The sequence below is a fragment of the Sus scrofa genome, chromosome 13 (assembly GCF_000003025.6).
Source record: "Sus scrofa isolate TJ Tabasco breed Duroc chromosome 13, Sscrofa11.1, whole genome shotgun sequence".
In the NCBI taxonomy this organism is placed as follows: domain Eukaryota; kingdom Metazoa; phylum Chordata; class Mammalia; order Artiodactyla; family Suidae; genus Sus; species Sus scrofa.
In genome coordinates this window covers 157,405,678-157,427,494 of record NC_010455.5, presented here as the reverse complement: position 1 = coordinate 157,427,494, position 21,817 = coordinate 157,405,678, and the positions used below count along the sequence as shown (strand labels likewise).

Sequence of the window (21,817 nt, the reverse complement as noted above, 5' to 3'; positions counted from 1 at the left end):
ATAATGGAATACTACTCAGCTGTAAAAAAGAACAAAATAATGCCATTTGCAGCAATATAGATGAAACTAGACTCTCATACTAAATGAAGTAAGTCAGAAAAAGAAAGACAAATACCATATGATATTACTTATACCTGGAATCTAATATACAGCACAAATGAACCTTTCCACAGAAAAGAAAATCATGGACATGGAGAACAGACTTGTGGTTTCCAAGGGGGAGGGTAAGGGAGTGGGACAGACTGGGAATTTGGGGCTAATAGATGCACAAACTATTGACTTTGGAAGGGATAAGCAATGGGATTCCTGCCATGTAGCATTGAGAACTATGTCTAGATACTTACATCGCAACAGAACAATGGGAGGAAAAAGTATGTATACATGTGTGTGTAACTTGGTCCCCATGCTGTACAGCAGGGGGGGAAAAAAAATATATATATATATATAAAAAATCAAAAAAAAGAAAAAAAAATGTGGTTCATGCTAATGCTTCTCTATCTTACTAACATCAGGCTTGACCATGCAATTAATTTTGGTCAATGGTATACAAATGGATATGATGTGTGCCTTGTGTTATTAGAGCCTTAAGAGGCATTGTTTTCCATCAGTTCTCCGATTTATGACCCCTCTCTCAAAGAACAGCATTTTCAGATGGATGTTGTACTTTAGCCTGCTTGAATTGCAGATAGAAAAAAAGAGGTGCAGCCAATCTGCAGCCTGAACAGGACCACAATCCAAACTTGTAATGAGTGTATAAATAAATCTCTTGGGGGTTTTTTGGTTTGTTTCTATTGTTCTGGGGTTTCACCCCACCCCCACCACCCCACATTTTTGGTCATCCCAAGGCACATGGAGTGCCCAGACCAGGGATCAGATCCAAGCCACAGTTGGTACCTATGCACCTGTGGCAACGCTGGATCCTTAACCCACTGTGCTGGGCTGGGGACCAAACCTATGTCCCAGAGCTCCAGGGATGCTGCTGATCCTGCTGTACCATAGCAGGAACTCCTAAATCTCATTTTTGAAAAATACATTTTAGGCTTTTATTAACTAACAGCATACACAAGTTAACAAAAGCTTATTATACACAAGCCACTCACAAAATCCTATTTTGAATTTCAACTTTCAGCTCAGCATGCTGGGGTGGGTGTAGGAAGCAAGGAAGGAACATTTACAAACTCACACACTTATAAGGCAGGACCAATTAATTTCCATTCAACAGACAAGGAGAATAAAGCCCTAAGAGGTAAGTAACTTGTCCGAAGTTACATCTAGTAACGAGTAAACTGCATAGATGGGCCTCTAAAAGCCACCATTTTCTGTATATCATGCTACTTGTCCAAGAACACATTTGTCCATCCCTGTGATAGAAACGTCTTCCCCCACGATCCCCAAGTAAAATGCAAACAAAAAGCTTTGTTAATTAGTTAGAATGACAGAGATATACAGTGAATTCCTGAAAAGCTTCAAAATGAAAAATTACACCATTTTCCTTAAATTTTCAACCTTCAGATAGCATCTGAGCAATATTTCTCAAATTGTATTATGTCCCACACTTACTTAAAAAGTAAACACTAGGAGTTCCCGTCGTGGCGCAGTGGTTAACGAATCCGACTAGGAACCATGAGGTTGCGGGTTCGGTCCCTGCCCTTGCTCAGTGGGTTAACGATCCGGCGTTGCCGTGAGCTGTGGTGTAGGTTGCAGACGCAGCTCGGATCCTGCGTTGCTGTGGCTCTGGCGTAGGCCGGTGGCTACAGCTCCGATTCAACCCCTAGCCTGGGAACCTCCATATGCCGCGGGAGCGGCCCAAGAAATAGCAACAACAACAACAACAACAAAAGACAAAAGACAAAAAAAAAAAAAAAAAAAAAAAAAAGTAAACACTAGACTAATAAATTCAGAAAATTATACTCTTGGTTTTATATCCACACCATGGACTTTTATATTAGAAGGTGAGTTCTACAGTAAAAATATTTGTCTAACCTAGAAATCTGCCAAATTTATTTGTTCACCTTTTTCCCCCAGAACATAACAATAATTAATGGATTAGACTTCTTCAAAGAGGTTACAAGTGGTTAGTTAAAGCTGTATTTACACAGACCCAGTTCTTGGTAGGTGTTCTAGTGATTACACACTCCTCTTCTGGACAGATAACAGCAGCATTCATTTGCTCCCATAAAACAAGTAAAGTCTTAGGTACCTCAGCTATCTTAGCTGCAGGTAGCTAATTTAACCATCACATGATTTTGCTAGTGTAATCTTTTTTTCTACTAATTTCATCTTCATATTTTAGCATTCGACTGAGACAGAGAAGTCATTTATTTTGAAATTCCAGCACACAATTACAATACAGAATAAAATAAGAGGGTGAGGGGATGATAACATCTATAAATATTTTACATTGGAAAATAAATTTGTTACATGTCAACTTTAGGCACTGAGCCAGAGTTTTTCACTGTGCTCAAACAAGTGAAGCTGCTACAAACTTGCCTGATCACTAGGATGTTATGGCAGGGTTTATTATGGCAGCATTTGAAAAAAGCAGCATAAATAATGAATACCAGTAAACTATTCCTGGTACAACTTCAAGTGGACTGACTTTAGTTTTTTCCTAGGCATCTACAATGATCAAACCTTATTAGCTCCCAGATAAACCGCCTACAATGGCTTTGGAGTATGTATATCTGGAGAGTCCATTTGTAGAGTATGACCCACTAAAACTGATAGTTAAAAATGTTTGTTTTATCACTTAACAGCTCCAGATCTCAGAATGTTTATTTTTCTATGTGGTGTGTTAATTTTAATAGGCCAATAAAAAATAAACAAGTAAATAAACAATATATTAATATAATAAACATCAAAATGACTATTCACTTTAAGTGAAGAAATATTAAAACAAAAATGACATAAAATAACATCATAAACTTACTACATGTTAATGAAAATATCATTTATATGAAAAATATTATTTCCCAAAACATAAAAAAATTAGCGAGAAAACTAGCACATTTTTCAAATCTTTTTAATGTATTTATCATATATGCATCTATTGCCATATATCATATCATGTAGCCTCTGAAAAACTCTGCTGTGTCTGTGTATTTGTGAGACAATGAATGGAAAGCAAATAACACCTTGGTATGATTATGACTATAATTTTGACTTTGGGGATTCTCTGAAAGGATCTCAGGGCTTCTCAGTACCAAACTTAGAGAACAGCTGTTCTGGACACTTAAGGATTTCAAAATCCTACACAGCCACAATTCTATCTCTCTTGCTTAAAACAAACATATACACAGTCTGGGATTTTTGGTTTTTGGTCTTTTAAGACACTGAACACTAAAAAACCATACTGTTTAGATAACACAGATAATCCATTTAGGGAAGGAAAATCCTGAACAATAAACCCCATTTAGAACCATATAATAGTGGTTAAGAAGACTCTGAAATCACAAAGGTCAGCTCCTGATAAAAGATATAAATGTTTCCCCATCTGTAAAAGAGAGGCATAAATGTTTCTACCTTACCAGGTTTTATGAAGATTAAATGAGTGAAAATAAACTAAGTACTCAGCACACACTGTCTACCATGTAAAAACTTCAACAATGTTATCCTCACCCTTCACAGATGTGTCTCTTTAAAGAAATCTAATGCAGATACAGGTTTAAAAATATAAAATAAACTAAGGGAAAGTATTTAACAACATAAAGCGGGGGTGCTTTTGAAAACACGAAAGAACTATTTAAGAAGCAAGAAGAACTCTCCAACAAATTTATACACGTAAAAGAACTTTTGGAAGCTGTTCAGTAGTCTTCCTTACTTATAGATAAGTACATCATAAATTAATTCCTGCAGAGCCGTACGGAGAGTGACCGAATCCCTCCTGACAAAACCTTTTATGGGCCTGCAAACTTTTATTACTAATTTTAAGAGAACAATATAAACATTCACCAATTTTGTGGAGAGTGAGGACAGTAAAGAAACCAAGGGCCGTTTCTTTCTCTCCTCCCTTGTTTCCTAAGGAGTCAAGAAACTTCGTTGCTATACTCCTTGACCAATCACAGAAACTTCATCTTTCCCAGGTATGTGTTGTGTTTCAGGGTTTTCAAAGCGCTCTTCACATTATCAACGGGATATATACTAAAAAAAAATCTTATAACACTATGTAAAAATATAACATTCAGAATTCAAAATATCTGCTATTAAATCCTTGCTCTAAAAACTAGGGCCCAAAATGACTTTCAAACAACAGCAAAAGCCAAAAAACCCTGTTTCCACGTAGTCACTCCAAATCACTTCTGCACAAAATCGCATGATTCCTTAATTACGCCGCAGTAGCGTGCTATGAGGAATCCCGGCAAGTGGACACGCAGAACCTCAAAACCACTGGCCAAGACCCTAGTGGAACGCCCTGCAGAAAGCTTCCGGACTCTTGGCGGACCGTCCCTTCCCCCAACCATCGGCACAAACAGGAACTCAAAACGCACAATACAGAGCACCGCAACCGCCGCCCGCCTCCCGCCGCCGAGAAACTTCCGCCAAGAGCAGGAGCCACCGCCTCCCGAGCTACCGAAAGAGGAGGGCCGGGAGCCGCCCGCGAGTCCCAGCCCCTCCCCGTGGCTGGGCCGGCCCCCGGGGAAGCCCCCATTCGCCCCACCCCGAGCCAGGACCCGCCCCCCAGCTTCCCCGGCCTCCTTCCTGTGGGAAGTGCGGCTCCTTTCACGTCCCCCACCCTCTCGGCTCCGCCTGGCAGCCACTCCGCCGCTAAGCGCAGGCCAGGCTGGACCGGCGAGTGGTGCCGGAGAGGAGCAGTGCGGGCCCTCACACTGGCGATGCACACAGGCCTGCCTCCACCTGCGGGCCTAGCCAGGCAGCAAGCCGCCCGCCCTCCCCCTTGCCGCGGGCGAGGTCCTACCTCGCCACCAATACGTCTTGGACAAGTCGTGCCAGGTCTGATGCTGGGTGTGGTGAGTGCCGCCTGGACCCAGGTGCGCCGCCTCGATGAGACCCCGGCGCCGCTCGGGCTGCAGCACTACCTCCAGCTCGGCGAAGGTCTTGCGGTGCCTCTGCCGTCGCTGGTAGTACAAGGTCCCATCGCGCACCACGTAGCAGGCGGCTGCCTTACGGATTTTACGCTTAACATTGCCCTCGGTGCCCGGCGCGTATGGCTCGCACTCGTTCGTCAGGTAGCGCAGGATGGCCTGGTAGCTTTCCTCGCTTGACATCGCTGACGGCGGCTCCCTGAGGGCGCCTGTCAATGGCAGGAGAGAAAAACAGTGCACTGGCTCCAGGCGGATGCAACAACGGCGGCAGCACTGTAGGGAGTTACGACTGTGTCTGTGGTGAATACTCTTCGACGGCGCCCGCAGCGCGGAGGGAGAACCGACGAGTTGGTAACCAGGGGGAACTGCACTTCTCCAGCGCGCGGGATCCGCTGGCGACTGACAAAATGGCTGCTGCACCACCGGAAGTGACGCAAATCAAGGGCAGTGGGTGAGGGGACTAAGCCCTGATTGGAGCTGGAGTGCAGAGGCTTTCTGGATTGATCTAGCGGACTGAGTGACGTCAGGACTGCGGTCGGACATTTTGGAAGCGGGTAGGCCCTTCTGGGGAGACAGAAGTGGTTTGGGGCAGACATCTTAAGTCCTGGCAATTTCCCTTTTGATTTTTCCCTTCTTTCCCATGCTCTGAGCACGTGTAGGAGCTTGTGGGCAGTTGTTTATACCCTCGGTGATACCTTAGGATGTAAAGGAGCCTTTTTTTCCTACGTGACGACGCTTGGAGACCCTCGACAACGCAAATACGCCAGATTTTGAGGCTCTTAGTAAAGTATTAGTCAAGGGATACAAGACCAAAGAATGCCCTTTTACACGGAAATGTAGCTTCCAGTGTTATAAAATCCAAGTCTCTCCGTTATAGGAGTTACTGTAATTTCTAAGAATCAGCTGGTTCAAAACTACGCATGGTTTTCCTGGAATTATCGGTTGATTCAGTGATGATTTTCTACCAGTGAGGGCACTTAGACTAGCTAACACTATTTCCTTACAGCTTATTTACATATATTTTCACATTAGCTTGGGAGGAAAAATTTTCCATTTTACACCCAACATATATTGAAGGCACAAAAGGCCAAGGTAATTCGACCTACGTTTTCCAATGTGCATTCTAGTTGAGATATTTAGCCTGGAGCGGTCCTGGTCAACCCGTCCCTAGGTCGGATATGCAACGCAGATTAGAGACACAGGCCTATGACATTTAAAGCTACTGGGGTAGAGCGCTGTTAGTGCTTAAACTGGAGCCTGAAAACCCTGGGCCAACCCTCTTACATCCCATCCTGGAGTCTGCAGTCGCTTGGGTGAGGGTCTAACCCTTACGGATACAAGTGAAGACAGACCACAGTTGAAAGCAGTAGGCTCAAAGAATGGAGTGCAGTCTGCACCGTGCTTGGGCAGCGGGGGCGGGGGAAAGAGGGGGGGGTGTCAGAATTTCCTAACGGCCAGAGATACTTAAGGCAGTTTAATATTCTAGCTATTGGTACCTGAACTGCCAGGCCCAGAAAATACAGCTGCCAGGATTAGGGTTTACATAGGCTGCTCATTCCACAAATTACCGTTGGGGTAGGAGGTATTAGAAGCAGACACGCATTCCTCCCCCGCCTCCACGGGGTGGGGCACCCAGAGTGGGTGGTCCAGATCCACCCTTCCAAGGGTATTGTGCTGGGTCAGCACTACCACTGTTTTCCTGTGAAACTAAGTATATTAAAATTGTTGGGTAATCAAGTCATGTATGTGGCAGAGAAGCCAAGTTAAAAGAAATTCCCCTGCACTGTTTGTTAAGATACAACCTGTGAAAGCACTGAGAAGCCCACTAAAATTTGATTCTTCGAGACAACAGAGAAATGTTTCAATAGTGTTTTACACGTGGTCCAGTGTCTTCCTGAGAAAAGCTACTTACTGTTCTGTGAGAACAGGTAGTGTTTATGTCTCCTCCAGGATATCAGAATGGGTACTTCCACTTTAAGACATTTAGGCCAAAAAAGCCATGCTTTAAGGGGACATTTTATTCTGTGACCAAAAGAACATGTTGCTCTGTGCTCAAGTTGGGCATTTTGATTGGTTTTTAAATTTTCCCTATTCAGGACTAGCTTCTAATTTCATTTTTTTTTTAATTACTTACAATTGCTTTTTTCCAACCAAAACCTTTTTTTTCTTTTGGTCTTTTTAGACCCACACCTACAGCATATGGAGGTTCCCAGGCTAGGGGTCTAATCCAAGCTGTTGCTGCCGGCCTGCACTACGGCTACAGCAACCCCAGATCTGAGCCTCATCTGCAACTTACACCACAGCTCACAGCAATGCCAGATTCTTAACCCACTGAGTGAGACCAGGGATCAAACCCGCAACCTCATGGTTCCTACCTTGGATTGTTTCCATTGCATCATGATGGGAACTCCCAACCAAAATCTTATTAAGCAAAAATCAGCTGTTGAACATAACTTGTATATTCATTTTTACTTTACACATTTTAGTTCCAAGTCCTCTAAAGGGACTGTTTTATTATCCCCAATACCTAAACCAATGCCTAAATTTAACATTCACCAGAAGTAAACATAAATTCCATCACCTTGGATACAAAGGTGATGAGGGGAAGTGTTGATAGAATTTTACCTTCACCTGCTACTGATATATAAAAGCATGTTTCTTAAGGGGATGTGGCTTATTCATATTCTATCTTTGAACTTAGCACAGCATGGTACTAAGATGATCTACTTTTTGTAGAAATGCAAGTGTATTAACATCAATTATGATTACTATTTTAACACACTTAAACTACTTGGATATTTTCCAAGTATACTCAAGAAGTTGGACTCTTCATTTAAGCTTATTTTGAAGTAGCAAAAGCAGATTATACAGCTGTTAGTTTTAAGTAGTTTGAACTCTGCCAGTAAGTTAATGGTTAAGAGATGAGATACAGAGGCATCTCATATATGAAATAAATTTATCATGGAGAAGGGTAACTTAAGAAAATAACTCATTAATTCCTGTCATGGCACCACGGAAACGAATCTGACTAGAAAACATGAGGTTGTGGGTTTGATCCCTGCCCTTGCTCAGTGGGTTAAGGATCCAGCATTGCTGTGAGCTGTGGTGCAGGTCACAGATGTGGCTAGATCTGGCATGGCTGTGGCTGTGGCGTAGGTCAGCAGCTGTAGCTCTGATTCAACCCTTAGCTTGGGAACCTCCAAATGCCGAGGGTTCAGCCCTAAAAATCAAAAAAGAAAAAAACTCACTGAAAAGGCTTACTTTCTGCAGACAGAAGTGATAGAATAAAGTGCATCTTTTAGCAATCAAACTGGACTAAAATCTATGCAATATCCTAGTACTTTTAACTGTAACCAAAAAGTTAAGACCATGCAGTCTGTTTAATGTACCTCAGCTGGCATTAACAATACAGACCTTGTTTTATTTACATAATATTGCTTAACATCTGTCCATCCAGGTTTACATTAGGAGGCATTATTCCTGAGAAATGAATATCTAAAAATATCTAGCTTTAAGGGAACCTGACATGAGCTCATTAGGATGTGGTTTTAATCCCTGGTCTCCCTCAGTGGGTTAAGGATCCTGCGTTTCGGCAAACTGCAGAGGCCCGCAGCTACAGCTCCGATTCCGCGCCTACCATGAGAGAACTTATATATGCCACAAATGCAGCTATAAAGAGGAAAATAATAAAAATAAAATACATATAGCTTTTAAATTCCTTAGTTTGTAGTTTAGCTATTGTGGTGTAAGCTGAACATGCCTGCTTTAAGAGTGAAGATTCCACCACAATCTAGTTATAGTCAGATCTTTATTTAAAAGTCTGATCTTCCAACTTAGCGTTTTCCACCAACTCGGGGAGCAGAAACCTTCACAGGCTTCACAATCTTTTGCTTAGGTGCTGCCTTTGTGGGAGCCTGTAAAAAAAGAACATACGGTATTATTCCATGCTGGTTTTCCTTTTTTCAATCACCCCTCTTATGCTCAGATTCTATTGGTATCCTAGATTGCTTTCCGAATTATTTAACTCCTCCGCTCAAAAGTTAAAGCACACCTTTATATGAAATATACAAGAAAGAAAAAGATAATACATTGAAGGAGTTAAAGGACACAAATGCAGTGTGGGATCCTGAAATATATCCTAAGAACAGAAAAGGACCAATGCTAATTTTCTGGTTTTCAGATTTTTACTATGGTTATCTAAATTGATTAAACAGGAGTTCCCATCATGGTGCAGTGGAAATGAATCCAACTAGGAACTATGAGGTTGTGGGTTCGATCCCTGGCCTTGCTCGGTGGGTTAAGGATCTGGCATTGCTGTGGCTGTGGTATAGGCCGTCAGCTACAGCTCCAGTTAGACCCCTAGTAGCCTGGGAACCTCCATATGCCCTGTGTGCGGCCCTAAAAAGAAAAAAAAAATAAAGAAAAAAATGTTTTGGTTGCACCTGGAGCATGTGGAAGTCCTCAGCCCGGGCATGGAAACTGTACAACAGTTGCAACCTGAGGCACAACTTTGGTTAACAGTGGATCCTTAACTGGCTGCGCCACACAGGAAATACCAAGATTTCCAAATAACCTTTAAAAAACTTTTATTTTTCTCCTTTCCCATTTCTATGTAACACCGAGAGACTCATTTGGCCCTAGTAAAGGGATCTCTCTGGAGAACTCAATCAACTGTCACCCAAAAACCAGTTATGAACATCATTTCCATTAGAGCCTCACACTAAATTCTTAAAAAAAAAAAAAAAACTTTCAGCAGAGCCCATTTGCATCTCTCACAAGCATCCTTATCTTAATCTATTTCTTGCCTAGCAAAAAAAAAAAAAAAAAAAAAAAAGAAAAAGAACTTTTACAATTTTGATTAAAAGTACATCTGTTGCTTTAAATGAGAAATCCAAAACAATGCCACAATTACCTTTGCAGCAGCCATTGCTGTCTTTTTAGATGCTTGCTTAGCTTTTTTTGCTTCCTTGGCAGCCCTGTGGGATTAAAAATAATTTAAGCAAATCACTTTATCTTTTAGGATACAGCTTATTAGCAAGAGGCTAGAGTGTTTCGGGAAAGAATTGTATTCTTTCGCCATCTGCAATTATCTTAACATAAATCCAAAGGATTTTGTTAACAAATGTCATTAACCACTGATTCAGCTTAACATTTACTAGAAGTGGTTAATTTCAACAAATTATTTAAACTATAGTATAAACTTACTAAGATTCCTGTGCCTATAAACATAACCTAAAATCCATTCAATAGCTAAAATGCTCATAATGGAAGCTTTTTCACCTGATAGCTTGTTCTCTTTGAGCCTTCCTAACTTCAGGTTTCTGATTCCTCTTGGCCATTATGTCAGCAAGGGATGCACCAGTTATGGCCCTCTGGAATTTGACTGCACGACGGGTTCTTTTCTTCTGAATCTCTTCCTACAGAACAAAAAGATGGGGAGCACTTAGAAACTTTATTTCCAAACAATAAAAAAGTTCCCTTGTGGCTTGGAGGGTGAAGAATCCAAAAGCCACAGGTATGGCCAAAAAGAAGGAAAGAAAAAAGCAAAAGAAACTTTGCTTCATGAATTAGGGGAGGAATGAAGTCTCTTAAAATTCATATATAAGAGTTCCTGCCATGGAGCAGTGGGTTAAGAATCTCATTTCAGCAGCTCAGATCCCTGTGGGGGCGTGGGGTCAATCCCCAGTGCAGTGGATTAAAGGATCCCAAGCTGCCTCAGCTGCCTGTGAGTTCCATATATCACAGCCATTAAAAAAAAGATTCATATACATAACTATCAGTCCACCTGGGCTGCTATAACAAAATACCAGAGTAAGTAGCTTAAAAACAAATTTATTTCTCAGTTCTAGAGGCTGGAAGTCAGGGTACAGAGGGCCCTCTTCCCATCAGAGCTGTATCATCACATGTCAGAAGTGGGACAAGGGAGCTCTCTCTTGTGCCTTCTTTTATGAGGGCACTAAACCCATCGTTAAGGGCAGAGCCCTCATCACTATATGACCTCTGAAAGGTCCCACCTCCAAAGGTCCAATGTATGAATTTTTGGGGAACACAACTGAGACGACAGCAATATCCAAAAATAATTCATGCAATTATTTGAAATGAAATATGCAAACAATATTAAAAAGTATGTATATATAAAACATGGCAATATGCAGATAAGTTTTCCAATTATGTATTGGTTAAACCATCTATTACAAATCCTAGGAATTCCCTGACCAGGAACCATGTGGTTGCAGGTCTGACCCCTGGCCTTGCTCAGTGGGTTAAGGCTCTGGCATTGCCATGAGCTGTGGTGGAGGTCATAGATACAGCTTGAATCTGGCACTGCTGTGGTGTAGGCCGGCAGCTGTAGCTCTGATTAGACCCCTAGCCTGGGAACCTCCATCTGCCTTAAGTGTGGCCCTAAAAAGCAAAAAAAAAAAAAAAAAAAAACAACAATTCCTAGCCATTACTTACTACCTTATTTAAGTGACAAAAAGATAACCGAATAATACTTCAGAAGTGACTTTAAGAGAGTTCCAATTATGGCTCGGGGGATGAAGAATATCCCTGCCAGTATCCATGAGGAGGCAGGTTTGATCCCTGACCTTACTCAGTGGGTTAAGGAGCCAGCATTGCCATGAGCTGTGGTATAGTAACAAACTGCGCTCAGGATTCCTGCTGCTGTGGTGTAGGCTGGCAGCGGCAGCTGATTCAACCCCTAGCCTGAGAACTTACATGTAAAGAAAGTGATTTTTAATGTCCTTTTATGATAAAGAATTTACTTTCAAGAAGAAAAATTACCAAACCTCATTTCATGTATTTTGGGTTTGTTTTTTTTTTTGCTTTGCTTTTTGGGGCTGCACTTGCAGCATATGGAGGTTCCCAGGCTAGGGGTCTAATCGGAGCTGTAGCCTCTGGCCTCCCCCACAGCCACGCCAGATCCAAGCCACAGCTGTGACCTACACCACAGCTCATGGCAATGCCAGATCCTTAACCCAGTGAGTGAGGCCAGGGATAAAACCCGAAATCTCATGGTTCCTAGTTGGATTCGTTTCCACTGCACCACAATAGGAACTCCAGAAAATGATTTTTAAGGAGTTCCCTTGTGGTGTAATGGGTTTAAGAATCCAGCTTTGTCAATGCAGCAGCTCAGGTTACTGCTGCGGCAAGGGTCGGATCCCTGGTCCAAAAAGGCTGCATGCTGTGGGCATGGCCAGAGAAAAAAAGTACAACTCAGACAATTGCTACAGATTCTACACTGGAAATCTATACTACAGCGCTTATGAAAAAATATGATTGCAGTGCACCTCTTAAATCCAAGAAAAAAATAAAGCATACTTGAACTCTTTATTAAGGCAGGGATATGCCAAAAAAATTTTAAACGGGACATAATGGGAAAAATGGGCACATTTGTGATTAACTAAAACACTCATTCTACTAAACTTATCAAAATGAAATCTTATTATAGAAAATGCCAATATTTACCTGTATACATTTTTCTTGTCTCAAACCTATTTAAAAATATTTTTTTATTGTAGTAAAATACAAATAACATTGACCATTCTGAACCTTTTTTTTTTTTTTTTTTCCTGGCCACACCTGTGGCACAGTAAAGTTCCTGGCACAGGGATCTGGATCCTTAACCTGCTATGGCACACTGGGACTTCCTTTAAAGCATTCTTAGTGTACAATCCAGTACATCTGCAATGTTGTGCAACCACAAATTTTCATCTCCAGAACCTTTTCAATGTCCCAAACTCTGTACCCATTAAATAACAGCTCCCTATTTCCACCTGCCCCACTAGCCCCTGCTTGAGAACCTCTATTTTGTCTTCATGAACTTGCCCACACTAAGTAACTTTAAAAGGAGACTCATACAGTATTTGTCTTTTTGTGGTTGTGTCACTTAGCATAATGCTTTTAAGGTCCACCCTCACAGACTGGTTGCCAGCTTTATTTTTGTTTTTTTGGTCTTTTGTCTATTTAAGGCCGCACCCATGACATATGGAGATTCCCATGACATGGAGATTCAAATTGGAGCCACAGCCACACCAGATCTGAGCCAAGTCTGCGACCTACACCACAGCTCACAGCAACTCGGGATCCTTAACCCACTGAATGAGACCAGGGATCGAACCTGTGTCCACATGGATACCTGCTGGGTTTGTTAACCACTGAGCCACGATAGGAACTCCAGCTTTTTTTATTTTTAGCCGCACCCACAGCATGTAGAAGTTCCCAGGACTAGGACCTAAGCTGAGCCACAGCAGTGACAATGCTGGATCCTTAAGCCACTGAGCCACCAGGAAAATCCTGATTGTCAGCTTTTAAAGGTTGAATTAATATCCCATTGTGTGTATGTAACACATTTTGTTACCCATTCATCCACTGATGGGACATTCTGCTATTTCCACCTTTTGGCTATTGGGAATCAAGTGCTGTGAACACCAGTGTACAAGCTTCTGTTCCATCCCAGCTTCCTCAGATATATTCTCTTGAGTATATATAGACTTATAAGTGGAATTGGGGAGTTCCCATTGTGGCACAGAGAAAACAAATACCACTGGTATCCATGAGGATGCGGGTTCAATCCCTGGCCTTGCTCAGTGGGTCGGGGATTTGGCGTTGCTGTGAGCTCTGGTGTAGGTAACAGACATGGCTCATATCTGGTATTGTTGTGGCTGTGGTATAGGACAGCAGCTGTAGCTCTGATTCAACCCCTAGCCTGGGAACTTCCATATGCCACAACTTCGACCCTAAAAAGTAAAAAAAAAAGAAGTGGAATTGCTGATAAAGTGAATCATGAGATGAAAATTCTATTTAACTTTTTGAGAAACTGCCAAACCACTTTCCACATGCAGCAATGCATAAGGGTACTAATTTCTCCACGGCCCCACCAACATTGCTAATTTCTTCCACCCACCCATCCCTCCTTTCTTGTTAATCACCATTCTACTAGATATGTCATATCCACTTTTAATTTAGAATTCTTCCTTCCTCCAAATTCCTATAAACCTAGCCACTCTTTCACGAGGAGGTGCTCACCAAATATTTACAAGCCTGCTGAAAACTAATTCTTTTGCCATGGCACTCAAACTTTTTCTTAAAAAATCCCCTTCATCAAGATAAAAAACTGCTTCAAAAAAACACATCCAGTCCTAAGAATAAGCTAATGTTCTAGAAGACCCACCAATGTATCATCTACACTAATTCTATAAGCATTATAACCAAAATCAAGTCTCCATAACTGTTTCAACACCTTAAACACTTCCACAGTGCCCTGTAAGCTTAATGTAATTTATCTCTGGAAAGGGGATGCTTTCAAAGTTCCACTCGATATTTTTGCTGTTAGCCTCAAATATATAACAGGGGAAATGTTTTTATCAATCATCAATCACATCAAGAGAATATAATCTGAGGAAGCCAGAAATGAACAGATAACTTGTACACTATTATTCACAATAACCAAGAACTGGAAATAGCCCAATGTCCCTTCAGTGATAGTTTACAGTTCAAGAGCACTTTCACACAGTGTCTGATTTGATCACAAGGTTTCAGAGCAGCAACTGAGGCTCAAAGTTTCAAATTCAAACCAACAACATCAAGGTGCATTTCACTTACCGACTGTCCCTTTTTGTGCTTCCTTCTGTAGAGAACAGTCCAGTTGATCTGCCGAGGATTCCTCTTGGAAAGGAACGCGGACTCACATTTTGCATTAAGAAATTGGAAAACCTGTCATGACAAGTTCAAAGTAAAAGTCTGCAGCCGAAATTCTTAGTAAACTATACTCTAGTTCTATCCTTTCATTTTACCAAATTGAGGCCCATAGAGAACAAAAGGCTTGTGTCACAGTACTGAGAGCAGACAAACCTAAGTTCATATCGCAGGGGAGGGTGGGGGTGTCATTCTGGGAGGTATCTAGCTCCTGTCCCTCCTGAGATTCCAAGATGACCTGGTGCCCGTGAAAGAACCAGATACCCCGGTGGCCCATTTCCCTTACGCTGGAGCATTTCAGTTATACAAGCTCCTAGCTTCCGACTCGATCAAAGCTCAAGAATGATTCACTCAGAGACTTCTGATCCTAAAAACCGTCGCACGCAGGATCCCCGAAGCAAGCCTTTCAGGGACCAACAGTGATGTGGTAAAGGATCCCGCCTAGACCGATTGAGACTCGTCTTTTCTTAGAAAGAGAACGTGCGTTTTGCCCATGCGGCCTTTCACCTTCCCGTCGGTCCTGGCGTAGCGCCTCCCGTGTCCTGGGTAGATCTTGTACCCGCTGAAACTGCACAGCTCGACCCTGTAAAGAAAAGCAAAAACGCATGGGGTGGAAAGTGACTTTGGCAAGGAGAAGCCATGCCTTGAATGCCAGACATGCCGCTCTACCCGACGATGGGAACGGATTGGGAACCCAGGGTTTCTACTTACTTCATGGCTGGTAGCGCGGGGAAGAAGGAAAGATGGCGAAGAGAAAGAAGGAATCATGGGAAGAGGCCTTATAAGGTCATGGGAGGCAACCTTCTCCCACAATTCCTTTCCCTAACTCCGGCACTCGGTGATGATGTCACCCGACCTGGGCGGCGGAGTTAGAGTTCCTCAGCGGCCACCTCCCCCCGGAATAATTACGCTAGAGGCAGTCCAGGCTCTGCGGGTAGGAGCGGGTGACAGTCTTGCAGGGCGGGAAGGCAGTCGGTTTCTGAGTCATTCTGTCACTTGAGTTCAGGTATCCTCCAGCCTCCGTCCTGCAGCCGGGAATGTGAACTGAAAGGGTTACTGTGTCCTCTCTTAAAGTTTAGTTGGTGCACAGGTGAATACCACGCAGGTAAAACCCGAAATCATATTTGCCTTCGGTTTGGGCCCATTTTTTAAACTAACAAAATTAAATTGTAATAGTTCCCCCATTTGCAAAAAAAGCAATGGTATCAACTGTTTCCCTAGCCGTGCAAGTGGAATTGTGAGTGATGGCGTTTTTGCATTAATTATAATTAACATTAGTGGAGTGCTCTCTGTGCCCGGGCTCGTGCTAAAGTGTTTACATATATTTATTCATTCAGTTTACAAAATCTCTATTAAGTAAGCGTGGAGGCATTGTAAAGCGACGACTGCCGGTGGGGGCTCGTTTGCCTGGCTGCTGCCTAGTGGAGCTTGAGGGCGGCAGGTTTCTCAGAGAACCAGCCCTTGCTTGGAGGAGGCAGCTCTGCCTCAGGCTCACCAGGGGACTAATGCCTGGATCGCTTAGGACCCTTCTGTGATGCTATTTTTCAGCGTATGATAGAGTGTCAAAACTCAATTGTGTAGGAGGCTGGAGTACTGACTAGGAAATAAAGGTAATGATTTAAGCTGCTGTTGCCCCTTTCCTCCCCCCACCTCCACACAGTGTGTCAAAGGCATATTGGTTATTTTGAATTCAGGTCACTTAGGAAATAGAAGGTGCGAGAGGAATATTTTGACCCCCTTCTCTGTCCCCCTGAAAGCAGGAAATAAATATTCCATACTCCCTTACTGTTACTGTACCAGAAGATAGTAAGATAGCATAACAGAGATAGGGAATTCAGGGCCAAGAAGCTTATATAAACAAACGTTGATACTTCTTTACAAATTTACCACCCAAAGCCCAAAACTTTGTTTAAATTACTTGCTAATTATTGTTTCTCTCTGAAGAATATAAAAGCTGCCCACTTTGATCACTTCCTAGGATTTATTTCTATGAGACCTCTGTGCACACGAATTAAATTTGTTTCTTTTTCTCCTGTTAACCTGTTTTGGCCAGCCACAAAAACTGAAGATGGGTAGAGTAGGAAAATTTCCCTCTCCTAGACACTATGTAAACAACTCACCTTCAAAAGTTCCTGCAAGTGGGTGATTGAAGAGATTGGGAGAGTCCGCCAATGTGGCTGACTGAAGAAAGCTGCATACTTATGTTGGAAACAGTCTCAAGAGAGACTGAATGGAATTGAAAAATCAAAGCAAAAGAAAGGAATTTGATAGCATGACTAATTCCGATCAGCTGTTGAGAATACCTGCTATATTTAGGAAACTGTCTAAATAGACTATAGGCAGATGGATACCTCAGGCTTCCATGGCTTTTGAACTTAACCAGCCAACTCTCTTTGTTTTAAATTACTGCTAATTAAACAAATGTTTGATCACTTTAAAAAATCTTTCCGGGAGTTCCCTTTGGTGGCTCAGTGATTAACGAATCTGGCTTTGCTCAGTGGGTTAAGGATCCGTCATTGCTATGAGCTGTGGTGTAGGTCGCAGACGTGGCTCAGATCCCAGGTGGCTATGGCTGCAGTGTAGGCCTTAGTTTTGGACCCCTAGCTTGGGAACCTCCGTATGCTTCAGGTTCGGCCCTAAAAAGACAAGAAAAAAAAAAATCTTTCTGGAATAATCTGGCTTCTACAAGGTCCAGAGCACAGCTGGATGTGAGCAGAAGGTGGAGTTGATATCTACCTCCAGGAACTCTGACCTATTCCTTCCCAAACCTTTGTTGTTAGAAGATTTTGTTCTATTGCTCTTTGAAATTATGTTTGATCTGACTAGCTCTGTGGAAGAAAAGCAAGAAACTGGGTTTTAGGAATTTTAGCTGTTTTACTCTTTTCTGGAGGGCAATCTTGAGCTGGCATTTCAGGGTAACACACTGCATGTATCATATGTATCATACCTTAAACTGTGTTCAAGCACTCTTTTTTTTTTTTTTTTTTTTTTTTTTTTTTTTTGTCTTTTCTAGGGCCGAACCCTCAGCATATGGAGGTTCCCAGGTTAGGGGTCTAATTGGAGCTGTAGCTGCCGGCCTACAACAGGGCCACAGCAACGTGGGATCCGAGCCATATCTTCGACCTACACCACAACTCACGGCAACGCCGGATCCTAAACCCACTGATCGAGGCCAGGGATCAAACCCACAACTTCAAGGTTCCTAGTCAGATTCGTTAACCACTGTACCATGAGGGGAACTCCCTCAAACACTCTTAAAATGAGAAGAAACTATATAGAAACCCCCCCAAAGCATATTATAAAGTGTCATAAATCAGTTTCTAATACCACCCACAACTTTTCGTGGACTTTATTCTCTCTCTTTATAGGCAAAAGGCTCAGCTTCACTCCATTTTCTTGTATGTATTTATGGACCAGTACTGAACCAAAGTTGGTGCTCTCCTGGGCCTTTGTATACATCATGAAAACAGAGCATTCTTTTCCTCATCTTTTATACCTACTTATCTGCTGTATTAGTTTCCTGTGGTTGCTGTAACGATTGACCACAAACTGGGTGGCTTAAAACATCGGAAGTGTATTCTTTTATAGTTGCAGAAGCTTAAAGTCTGAAATCAGTATCATTGAGCTGGAATCTGTACTCTTGTGAGGCTCTGGGGCAGTTTCCACTCAGATGAACCCTCTTGTATGCCTAACCTATAAACATGGTGAGATCAGAAATGTCTGTGGTTGGAAGTTCCCTTCGTGGCCCAGCAATTAATGATCCTCACTAGGATCCATGAAGATGTGGGTTCCATCCCTGGCCTTGCTCAGTGGGTTAAGGATCTGGCATTGTTGTGACTGTGGCGTAGGCTGACAGCTGCAGCTCCAATTCAACCCCTAGCTTGGGAACCTCCTATGCAGCCCTAAAAAGCAAAACAAAAAAACAGAAACAAAAACAAACAAAAAAAAGTTTGTTGTTTTAAACTATGGGGAATAATTTGTTAACATAACAATAGATAATTAATGCAGGAGGTAAGGAAATTGTAAAGAAGGAGACTTAGTGGTATCATTTGTCAAAAGAGGACAGATAAGGAGTATATGAGGAACACGTCAGTTTGGGAAAGACCAAGTTCAAGATGCCCCTAGGATATTAAGGTGGAGCTGTGTAAACAAATTTAGAGGAGTGTTTGGAATAGGATATATTTTAGGAGTAATGGACCTATAGGTGATAGAATATGTGAGATAACATCACCTAGTGTCACAGGCTATCTTCTCTAGAAGCACTTACTGAGACCAAGTTTAAAATAAAAGATATTAGGGATCAAGTCCTATGAAAGGAAGCAGTATTAGGTAGAAGAAGGTAAATACATTACTTGCTGACCTAAACATCAGTCCACCCTGTCAGGAGCTCTGAAACAATTATTGCCTGTCAGAGTATCCCTTTTTGAGTCAAGTGGTCAACTCTCTCTTTATACCCCCACCTTGCTTAGTCAGCAGATGGGGACTGCCCCGGGGAATTCATGGCCTAAGAGAGGTGGTTCTCAGCAGCTGTGCCAGACCTTACTAGCAGCTGGAGGATGCTGCTGACTGTGGTGTCCACTGTCGGGCAACAAGCCCTTGCTGGAAGAGGGATCTGGATGGTGCATCTCTGTGTCTATCACCCCTGGAAAGAGTGACTGGAGTGAGTCAGAAAAAGAGAATCAGGAAATACCAATATTTAAGGGATAGATAGGGAAAGTAGAGAAAGAATCTACTTGAAGGAGGCTGAGCAAATGAAGTCAAAGGAAATAGATATCCATGACACTCATCTCACAGAAGCTTATGGAAGAGGTTTTTTTGTCTTTTTTTTTTAGTGCTGCACTCAAGGTGTATGGAGTTTCCCAGGCTAGGAGTCCAACCGGAGCTGTAGCCGCTGGCCTACACATCAGCCAGAGCAAGGCCAGATCCTTAACCCACTGAACAAGGCCAGGGATCGAACCCGAGTCCTCATCGATGCTAGTCAGGTCCATTAACTGCTGAGCCACAACAGGAACTCTGATGTGTTTTGATAGAACAAAAAAAAAAAAATTCAAATAAGATGACAGTAGGAGTGTGTAAACACAAATGCCTCTGGAATGACTTAGGCATCGATCTTAGTATTTTCTTCCAGTAGCATTCTCTTCTCAGATGTGGAAGGATCCTGCATTTTTAGAATCTACTGCCAGAGTTCCCAACACGCTGGTCAGTCTCAAGACTCAAGCATGACTCAGGGACGGCTTTGAAAGAAATGCCTAGTAACTAGATTAGAAAATAACTAGGTTTAGGAGTTCCTGCTTATGCTGTCTGTGGCACTGGGATACAGTTTCTACACCCTGCACAGTGGGTTAAAGATCCATCATTGTGGCGACTTTGGCTGGGATTTGAACGCTGGTCCTGGAACTCCATATGCCATGGGGTGGCCAAAAAATAAAATAGGTTTAAAGGAATTCCCTGGTGACCTACCAGTTTGGGACTAGACGTTGTCGCTGTTGTGGCTCAGGTTTGATTCCTTGCCTAGGAACTGCATACCATCAGCATGGCCAAAAAAAAAAAAAAGTTTAATAAACAATTAGGAAGCTTTCTTTAAAATTCTGAAGCACTATTGGGAGTTCCCGTCGTGGCTCAGCAGTTAACAAACCTGACTGATTAGTATCCTGACTAGTATCTAGGGACTTGGGTTCAATCCCTGGCGTTGCTCAGTGGGTTAGGGATCTGGCTTTGCTGTGGGCTGTGGTGTAGTTTGCAGGCTCAGCTCTGATTCCGCGTTGCTGTGGCTGTGGTGTAGGCTGGCAGCTACAGCTCCAATTCGACCTCTAGCCTGGGAACTTCCATATGGCACGGGTGTGGTCCTAAAGAGACAAAAATAAATAAATAAATAAAATTATCAAGCATGCTGTGGCACAGTGAGTTAAGGATCTGACTGCAGTGGCTCAGGTCACTGCAGAGGCATGGTTTCAATCCCTGGCCTGGGAATGTCTATATGCCACGGGCATGGCCAAAAAAAAATTATGAAGCATCATTAAAATTAAAAAAAATTTTTTTGGCAGTGCCCATGGCATGTGAAAGTTCCCAGACTAAAGAATGAACTCAAACCACTGCAGTGACAATGCTGGATCCTTAACCCACTCTGCCACAAGATAATTCCCAAAATTAATGCATTTAAAGCATTCTTTTTAGGAGTTCCCATTGTGGTTCTTTGGCAACGAACCCAGCTGGTATCCATGAGGACTCAGGTTAAATCCCTGGCCTTGCTCAGTGGGTTAAAGAATTGGCATTGCTGTGAGCTGTGGTGTAAGTCACTGATGCACCTCGGATCTTAAGTTGCTATGGCTGTGGCCAGCAACTACAGCTCCAATTTGCCCACTAGCCTGGGAACTTCCATATGCTGCACCTGCAGCCCTAAACAAACAAAAATTATTAAAAAAAAAAAACCCTAAATCTAATCAAGTCTTCATATCCAACTACCAGTGAAATGACTTCACAGGGTTGCAGTTGGCATCAACAGGATGACTTAATTTCAACAGCATGCAAATTGAAATGAGAGAAAGAAGAGATTAGAATATATGAACAGAAGCAGCTACATACATAATTTGCAGGACCCAGTGTAAAATGAAAGTATGGGGTCCCTTTGTCAAAAAGCAGGAAAGAGATATCCTTAAAGGTACTAAAATAAGCTGTTTCCTTTCTTTTGCAAAGCATCTCTCGACCTTTTATATTTTTTTATTTGCTATTTATTTATGTACGTATTTATATTTTACATTCCCTTTTTTATCTTCCATCATGGTCTATCCCAGGAGACTGGATATAGTTCCCTGTACTATACAGTAGGACCTTGTTGATCATCCATTCTAAATGTAATAGTTTGGGAGTTCCTATTGTGGCTCTGTGTTAATTAACCCAAACAGTATCCAGGAAGATTCAGGTTTGATCCCTGGCCTCACTCAGTGGGTTAAGGATCTGGCATTGCTGTGAGTTGTTGTATAGGCCATGGACTCAGCTTGGATCCAGCATTGCTGTGGCTGGAATGTAGGCCAGCAGCTGCAGCTCTGATTTGATCATTAGCCTTGGAACTTCTGTGTGCC

The 21,817-nt window shown here is 42.4% G+C and overlaps 2 protein-coding genes across 3 annotated transcripts in view; both read right to left on the bottom strand.

Annotated features, from left to right (window-relative positions):
• ZBTB11 (zinc finger and BTB domain containing 11) overlaps positions 1 to 5,471 on the bottom strand; it is a 38,193-nt gene extending 32,722 nt beyond the window's left edge. Inside the window, exon 1 of one of the 2 annotated variants that reach the window (XM_003132695.5) lies at positions 4,916 to 5,471. In XM_003132695.5, the coding sequence (XP_003132743.1) occupies positions 4,916 to 5,225 (310 nt within the window). In that variant the 5' untranslated portion in view covers positions 5,226 to 5,471. Of the gene's footprint in view, positions 1 to 4,487; positions 4,674 to 4,915 lie in introns of those variants that run through there. The other variant, XM_021070501.1, reaches the window with a different exon arrangement.
• RPL24 (ribosomal protein L24) lies at positions 8,832 to 15,562 on the bottom strand. The gene is made up of 6 exons (XM_003132697.3): positions 15,450 to 15,562; positions 15,246 to 15,321; positions 14,646 to 14,756; positions 10,323 to 10,459; positions 9,955 to 10,018; positions 8,832 to 8,956 (listed from the first exon to the last, which is right to left on the bottom strand). The coding sequence occupies exons 1-6, from the start codon at positions 15,452 to 15,454 to the stop codon at positions 8,876 to 8,878; spliced, it is 474 nt and encodes a 157-aa protein (XP_003132745.1). The 5' UTR covers positions 15,455 to 15,562; the 3' UTR covers positions 8,832 to 8,875.

Excerpts from the sequence above, each read along its gene's own strand:
- RPL24 (XM_003132697.3), bottom strand. Across the intron at positions 10,019-10,322 it reads CAAAGAGAACAAGCTATCAG|GGCTGCCAAGGAAGCAAAAA; the intron begins GTGAAAAAGCTT and ends TTAATCCCACAG. Across the intron at positions 8,957-9,954 it reads CAGCAATGGCTGCTGCAAAG|GCTCCCACAAAGGCAGCACC; the intron begins GTAATTGTGGCA and ends CTTTTTTTACAG.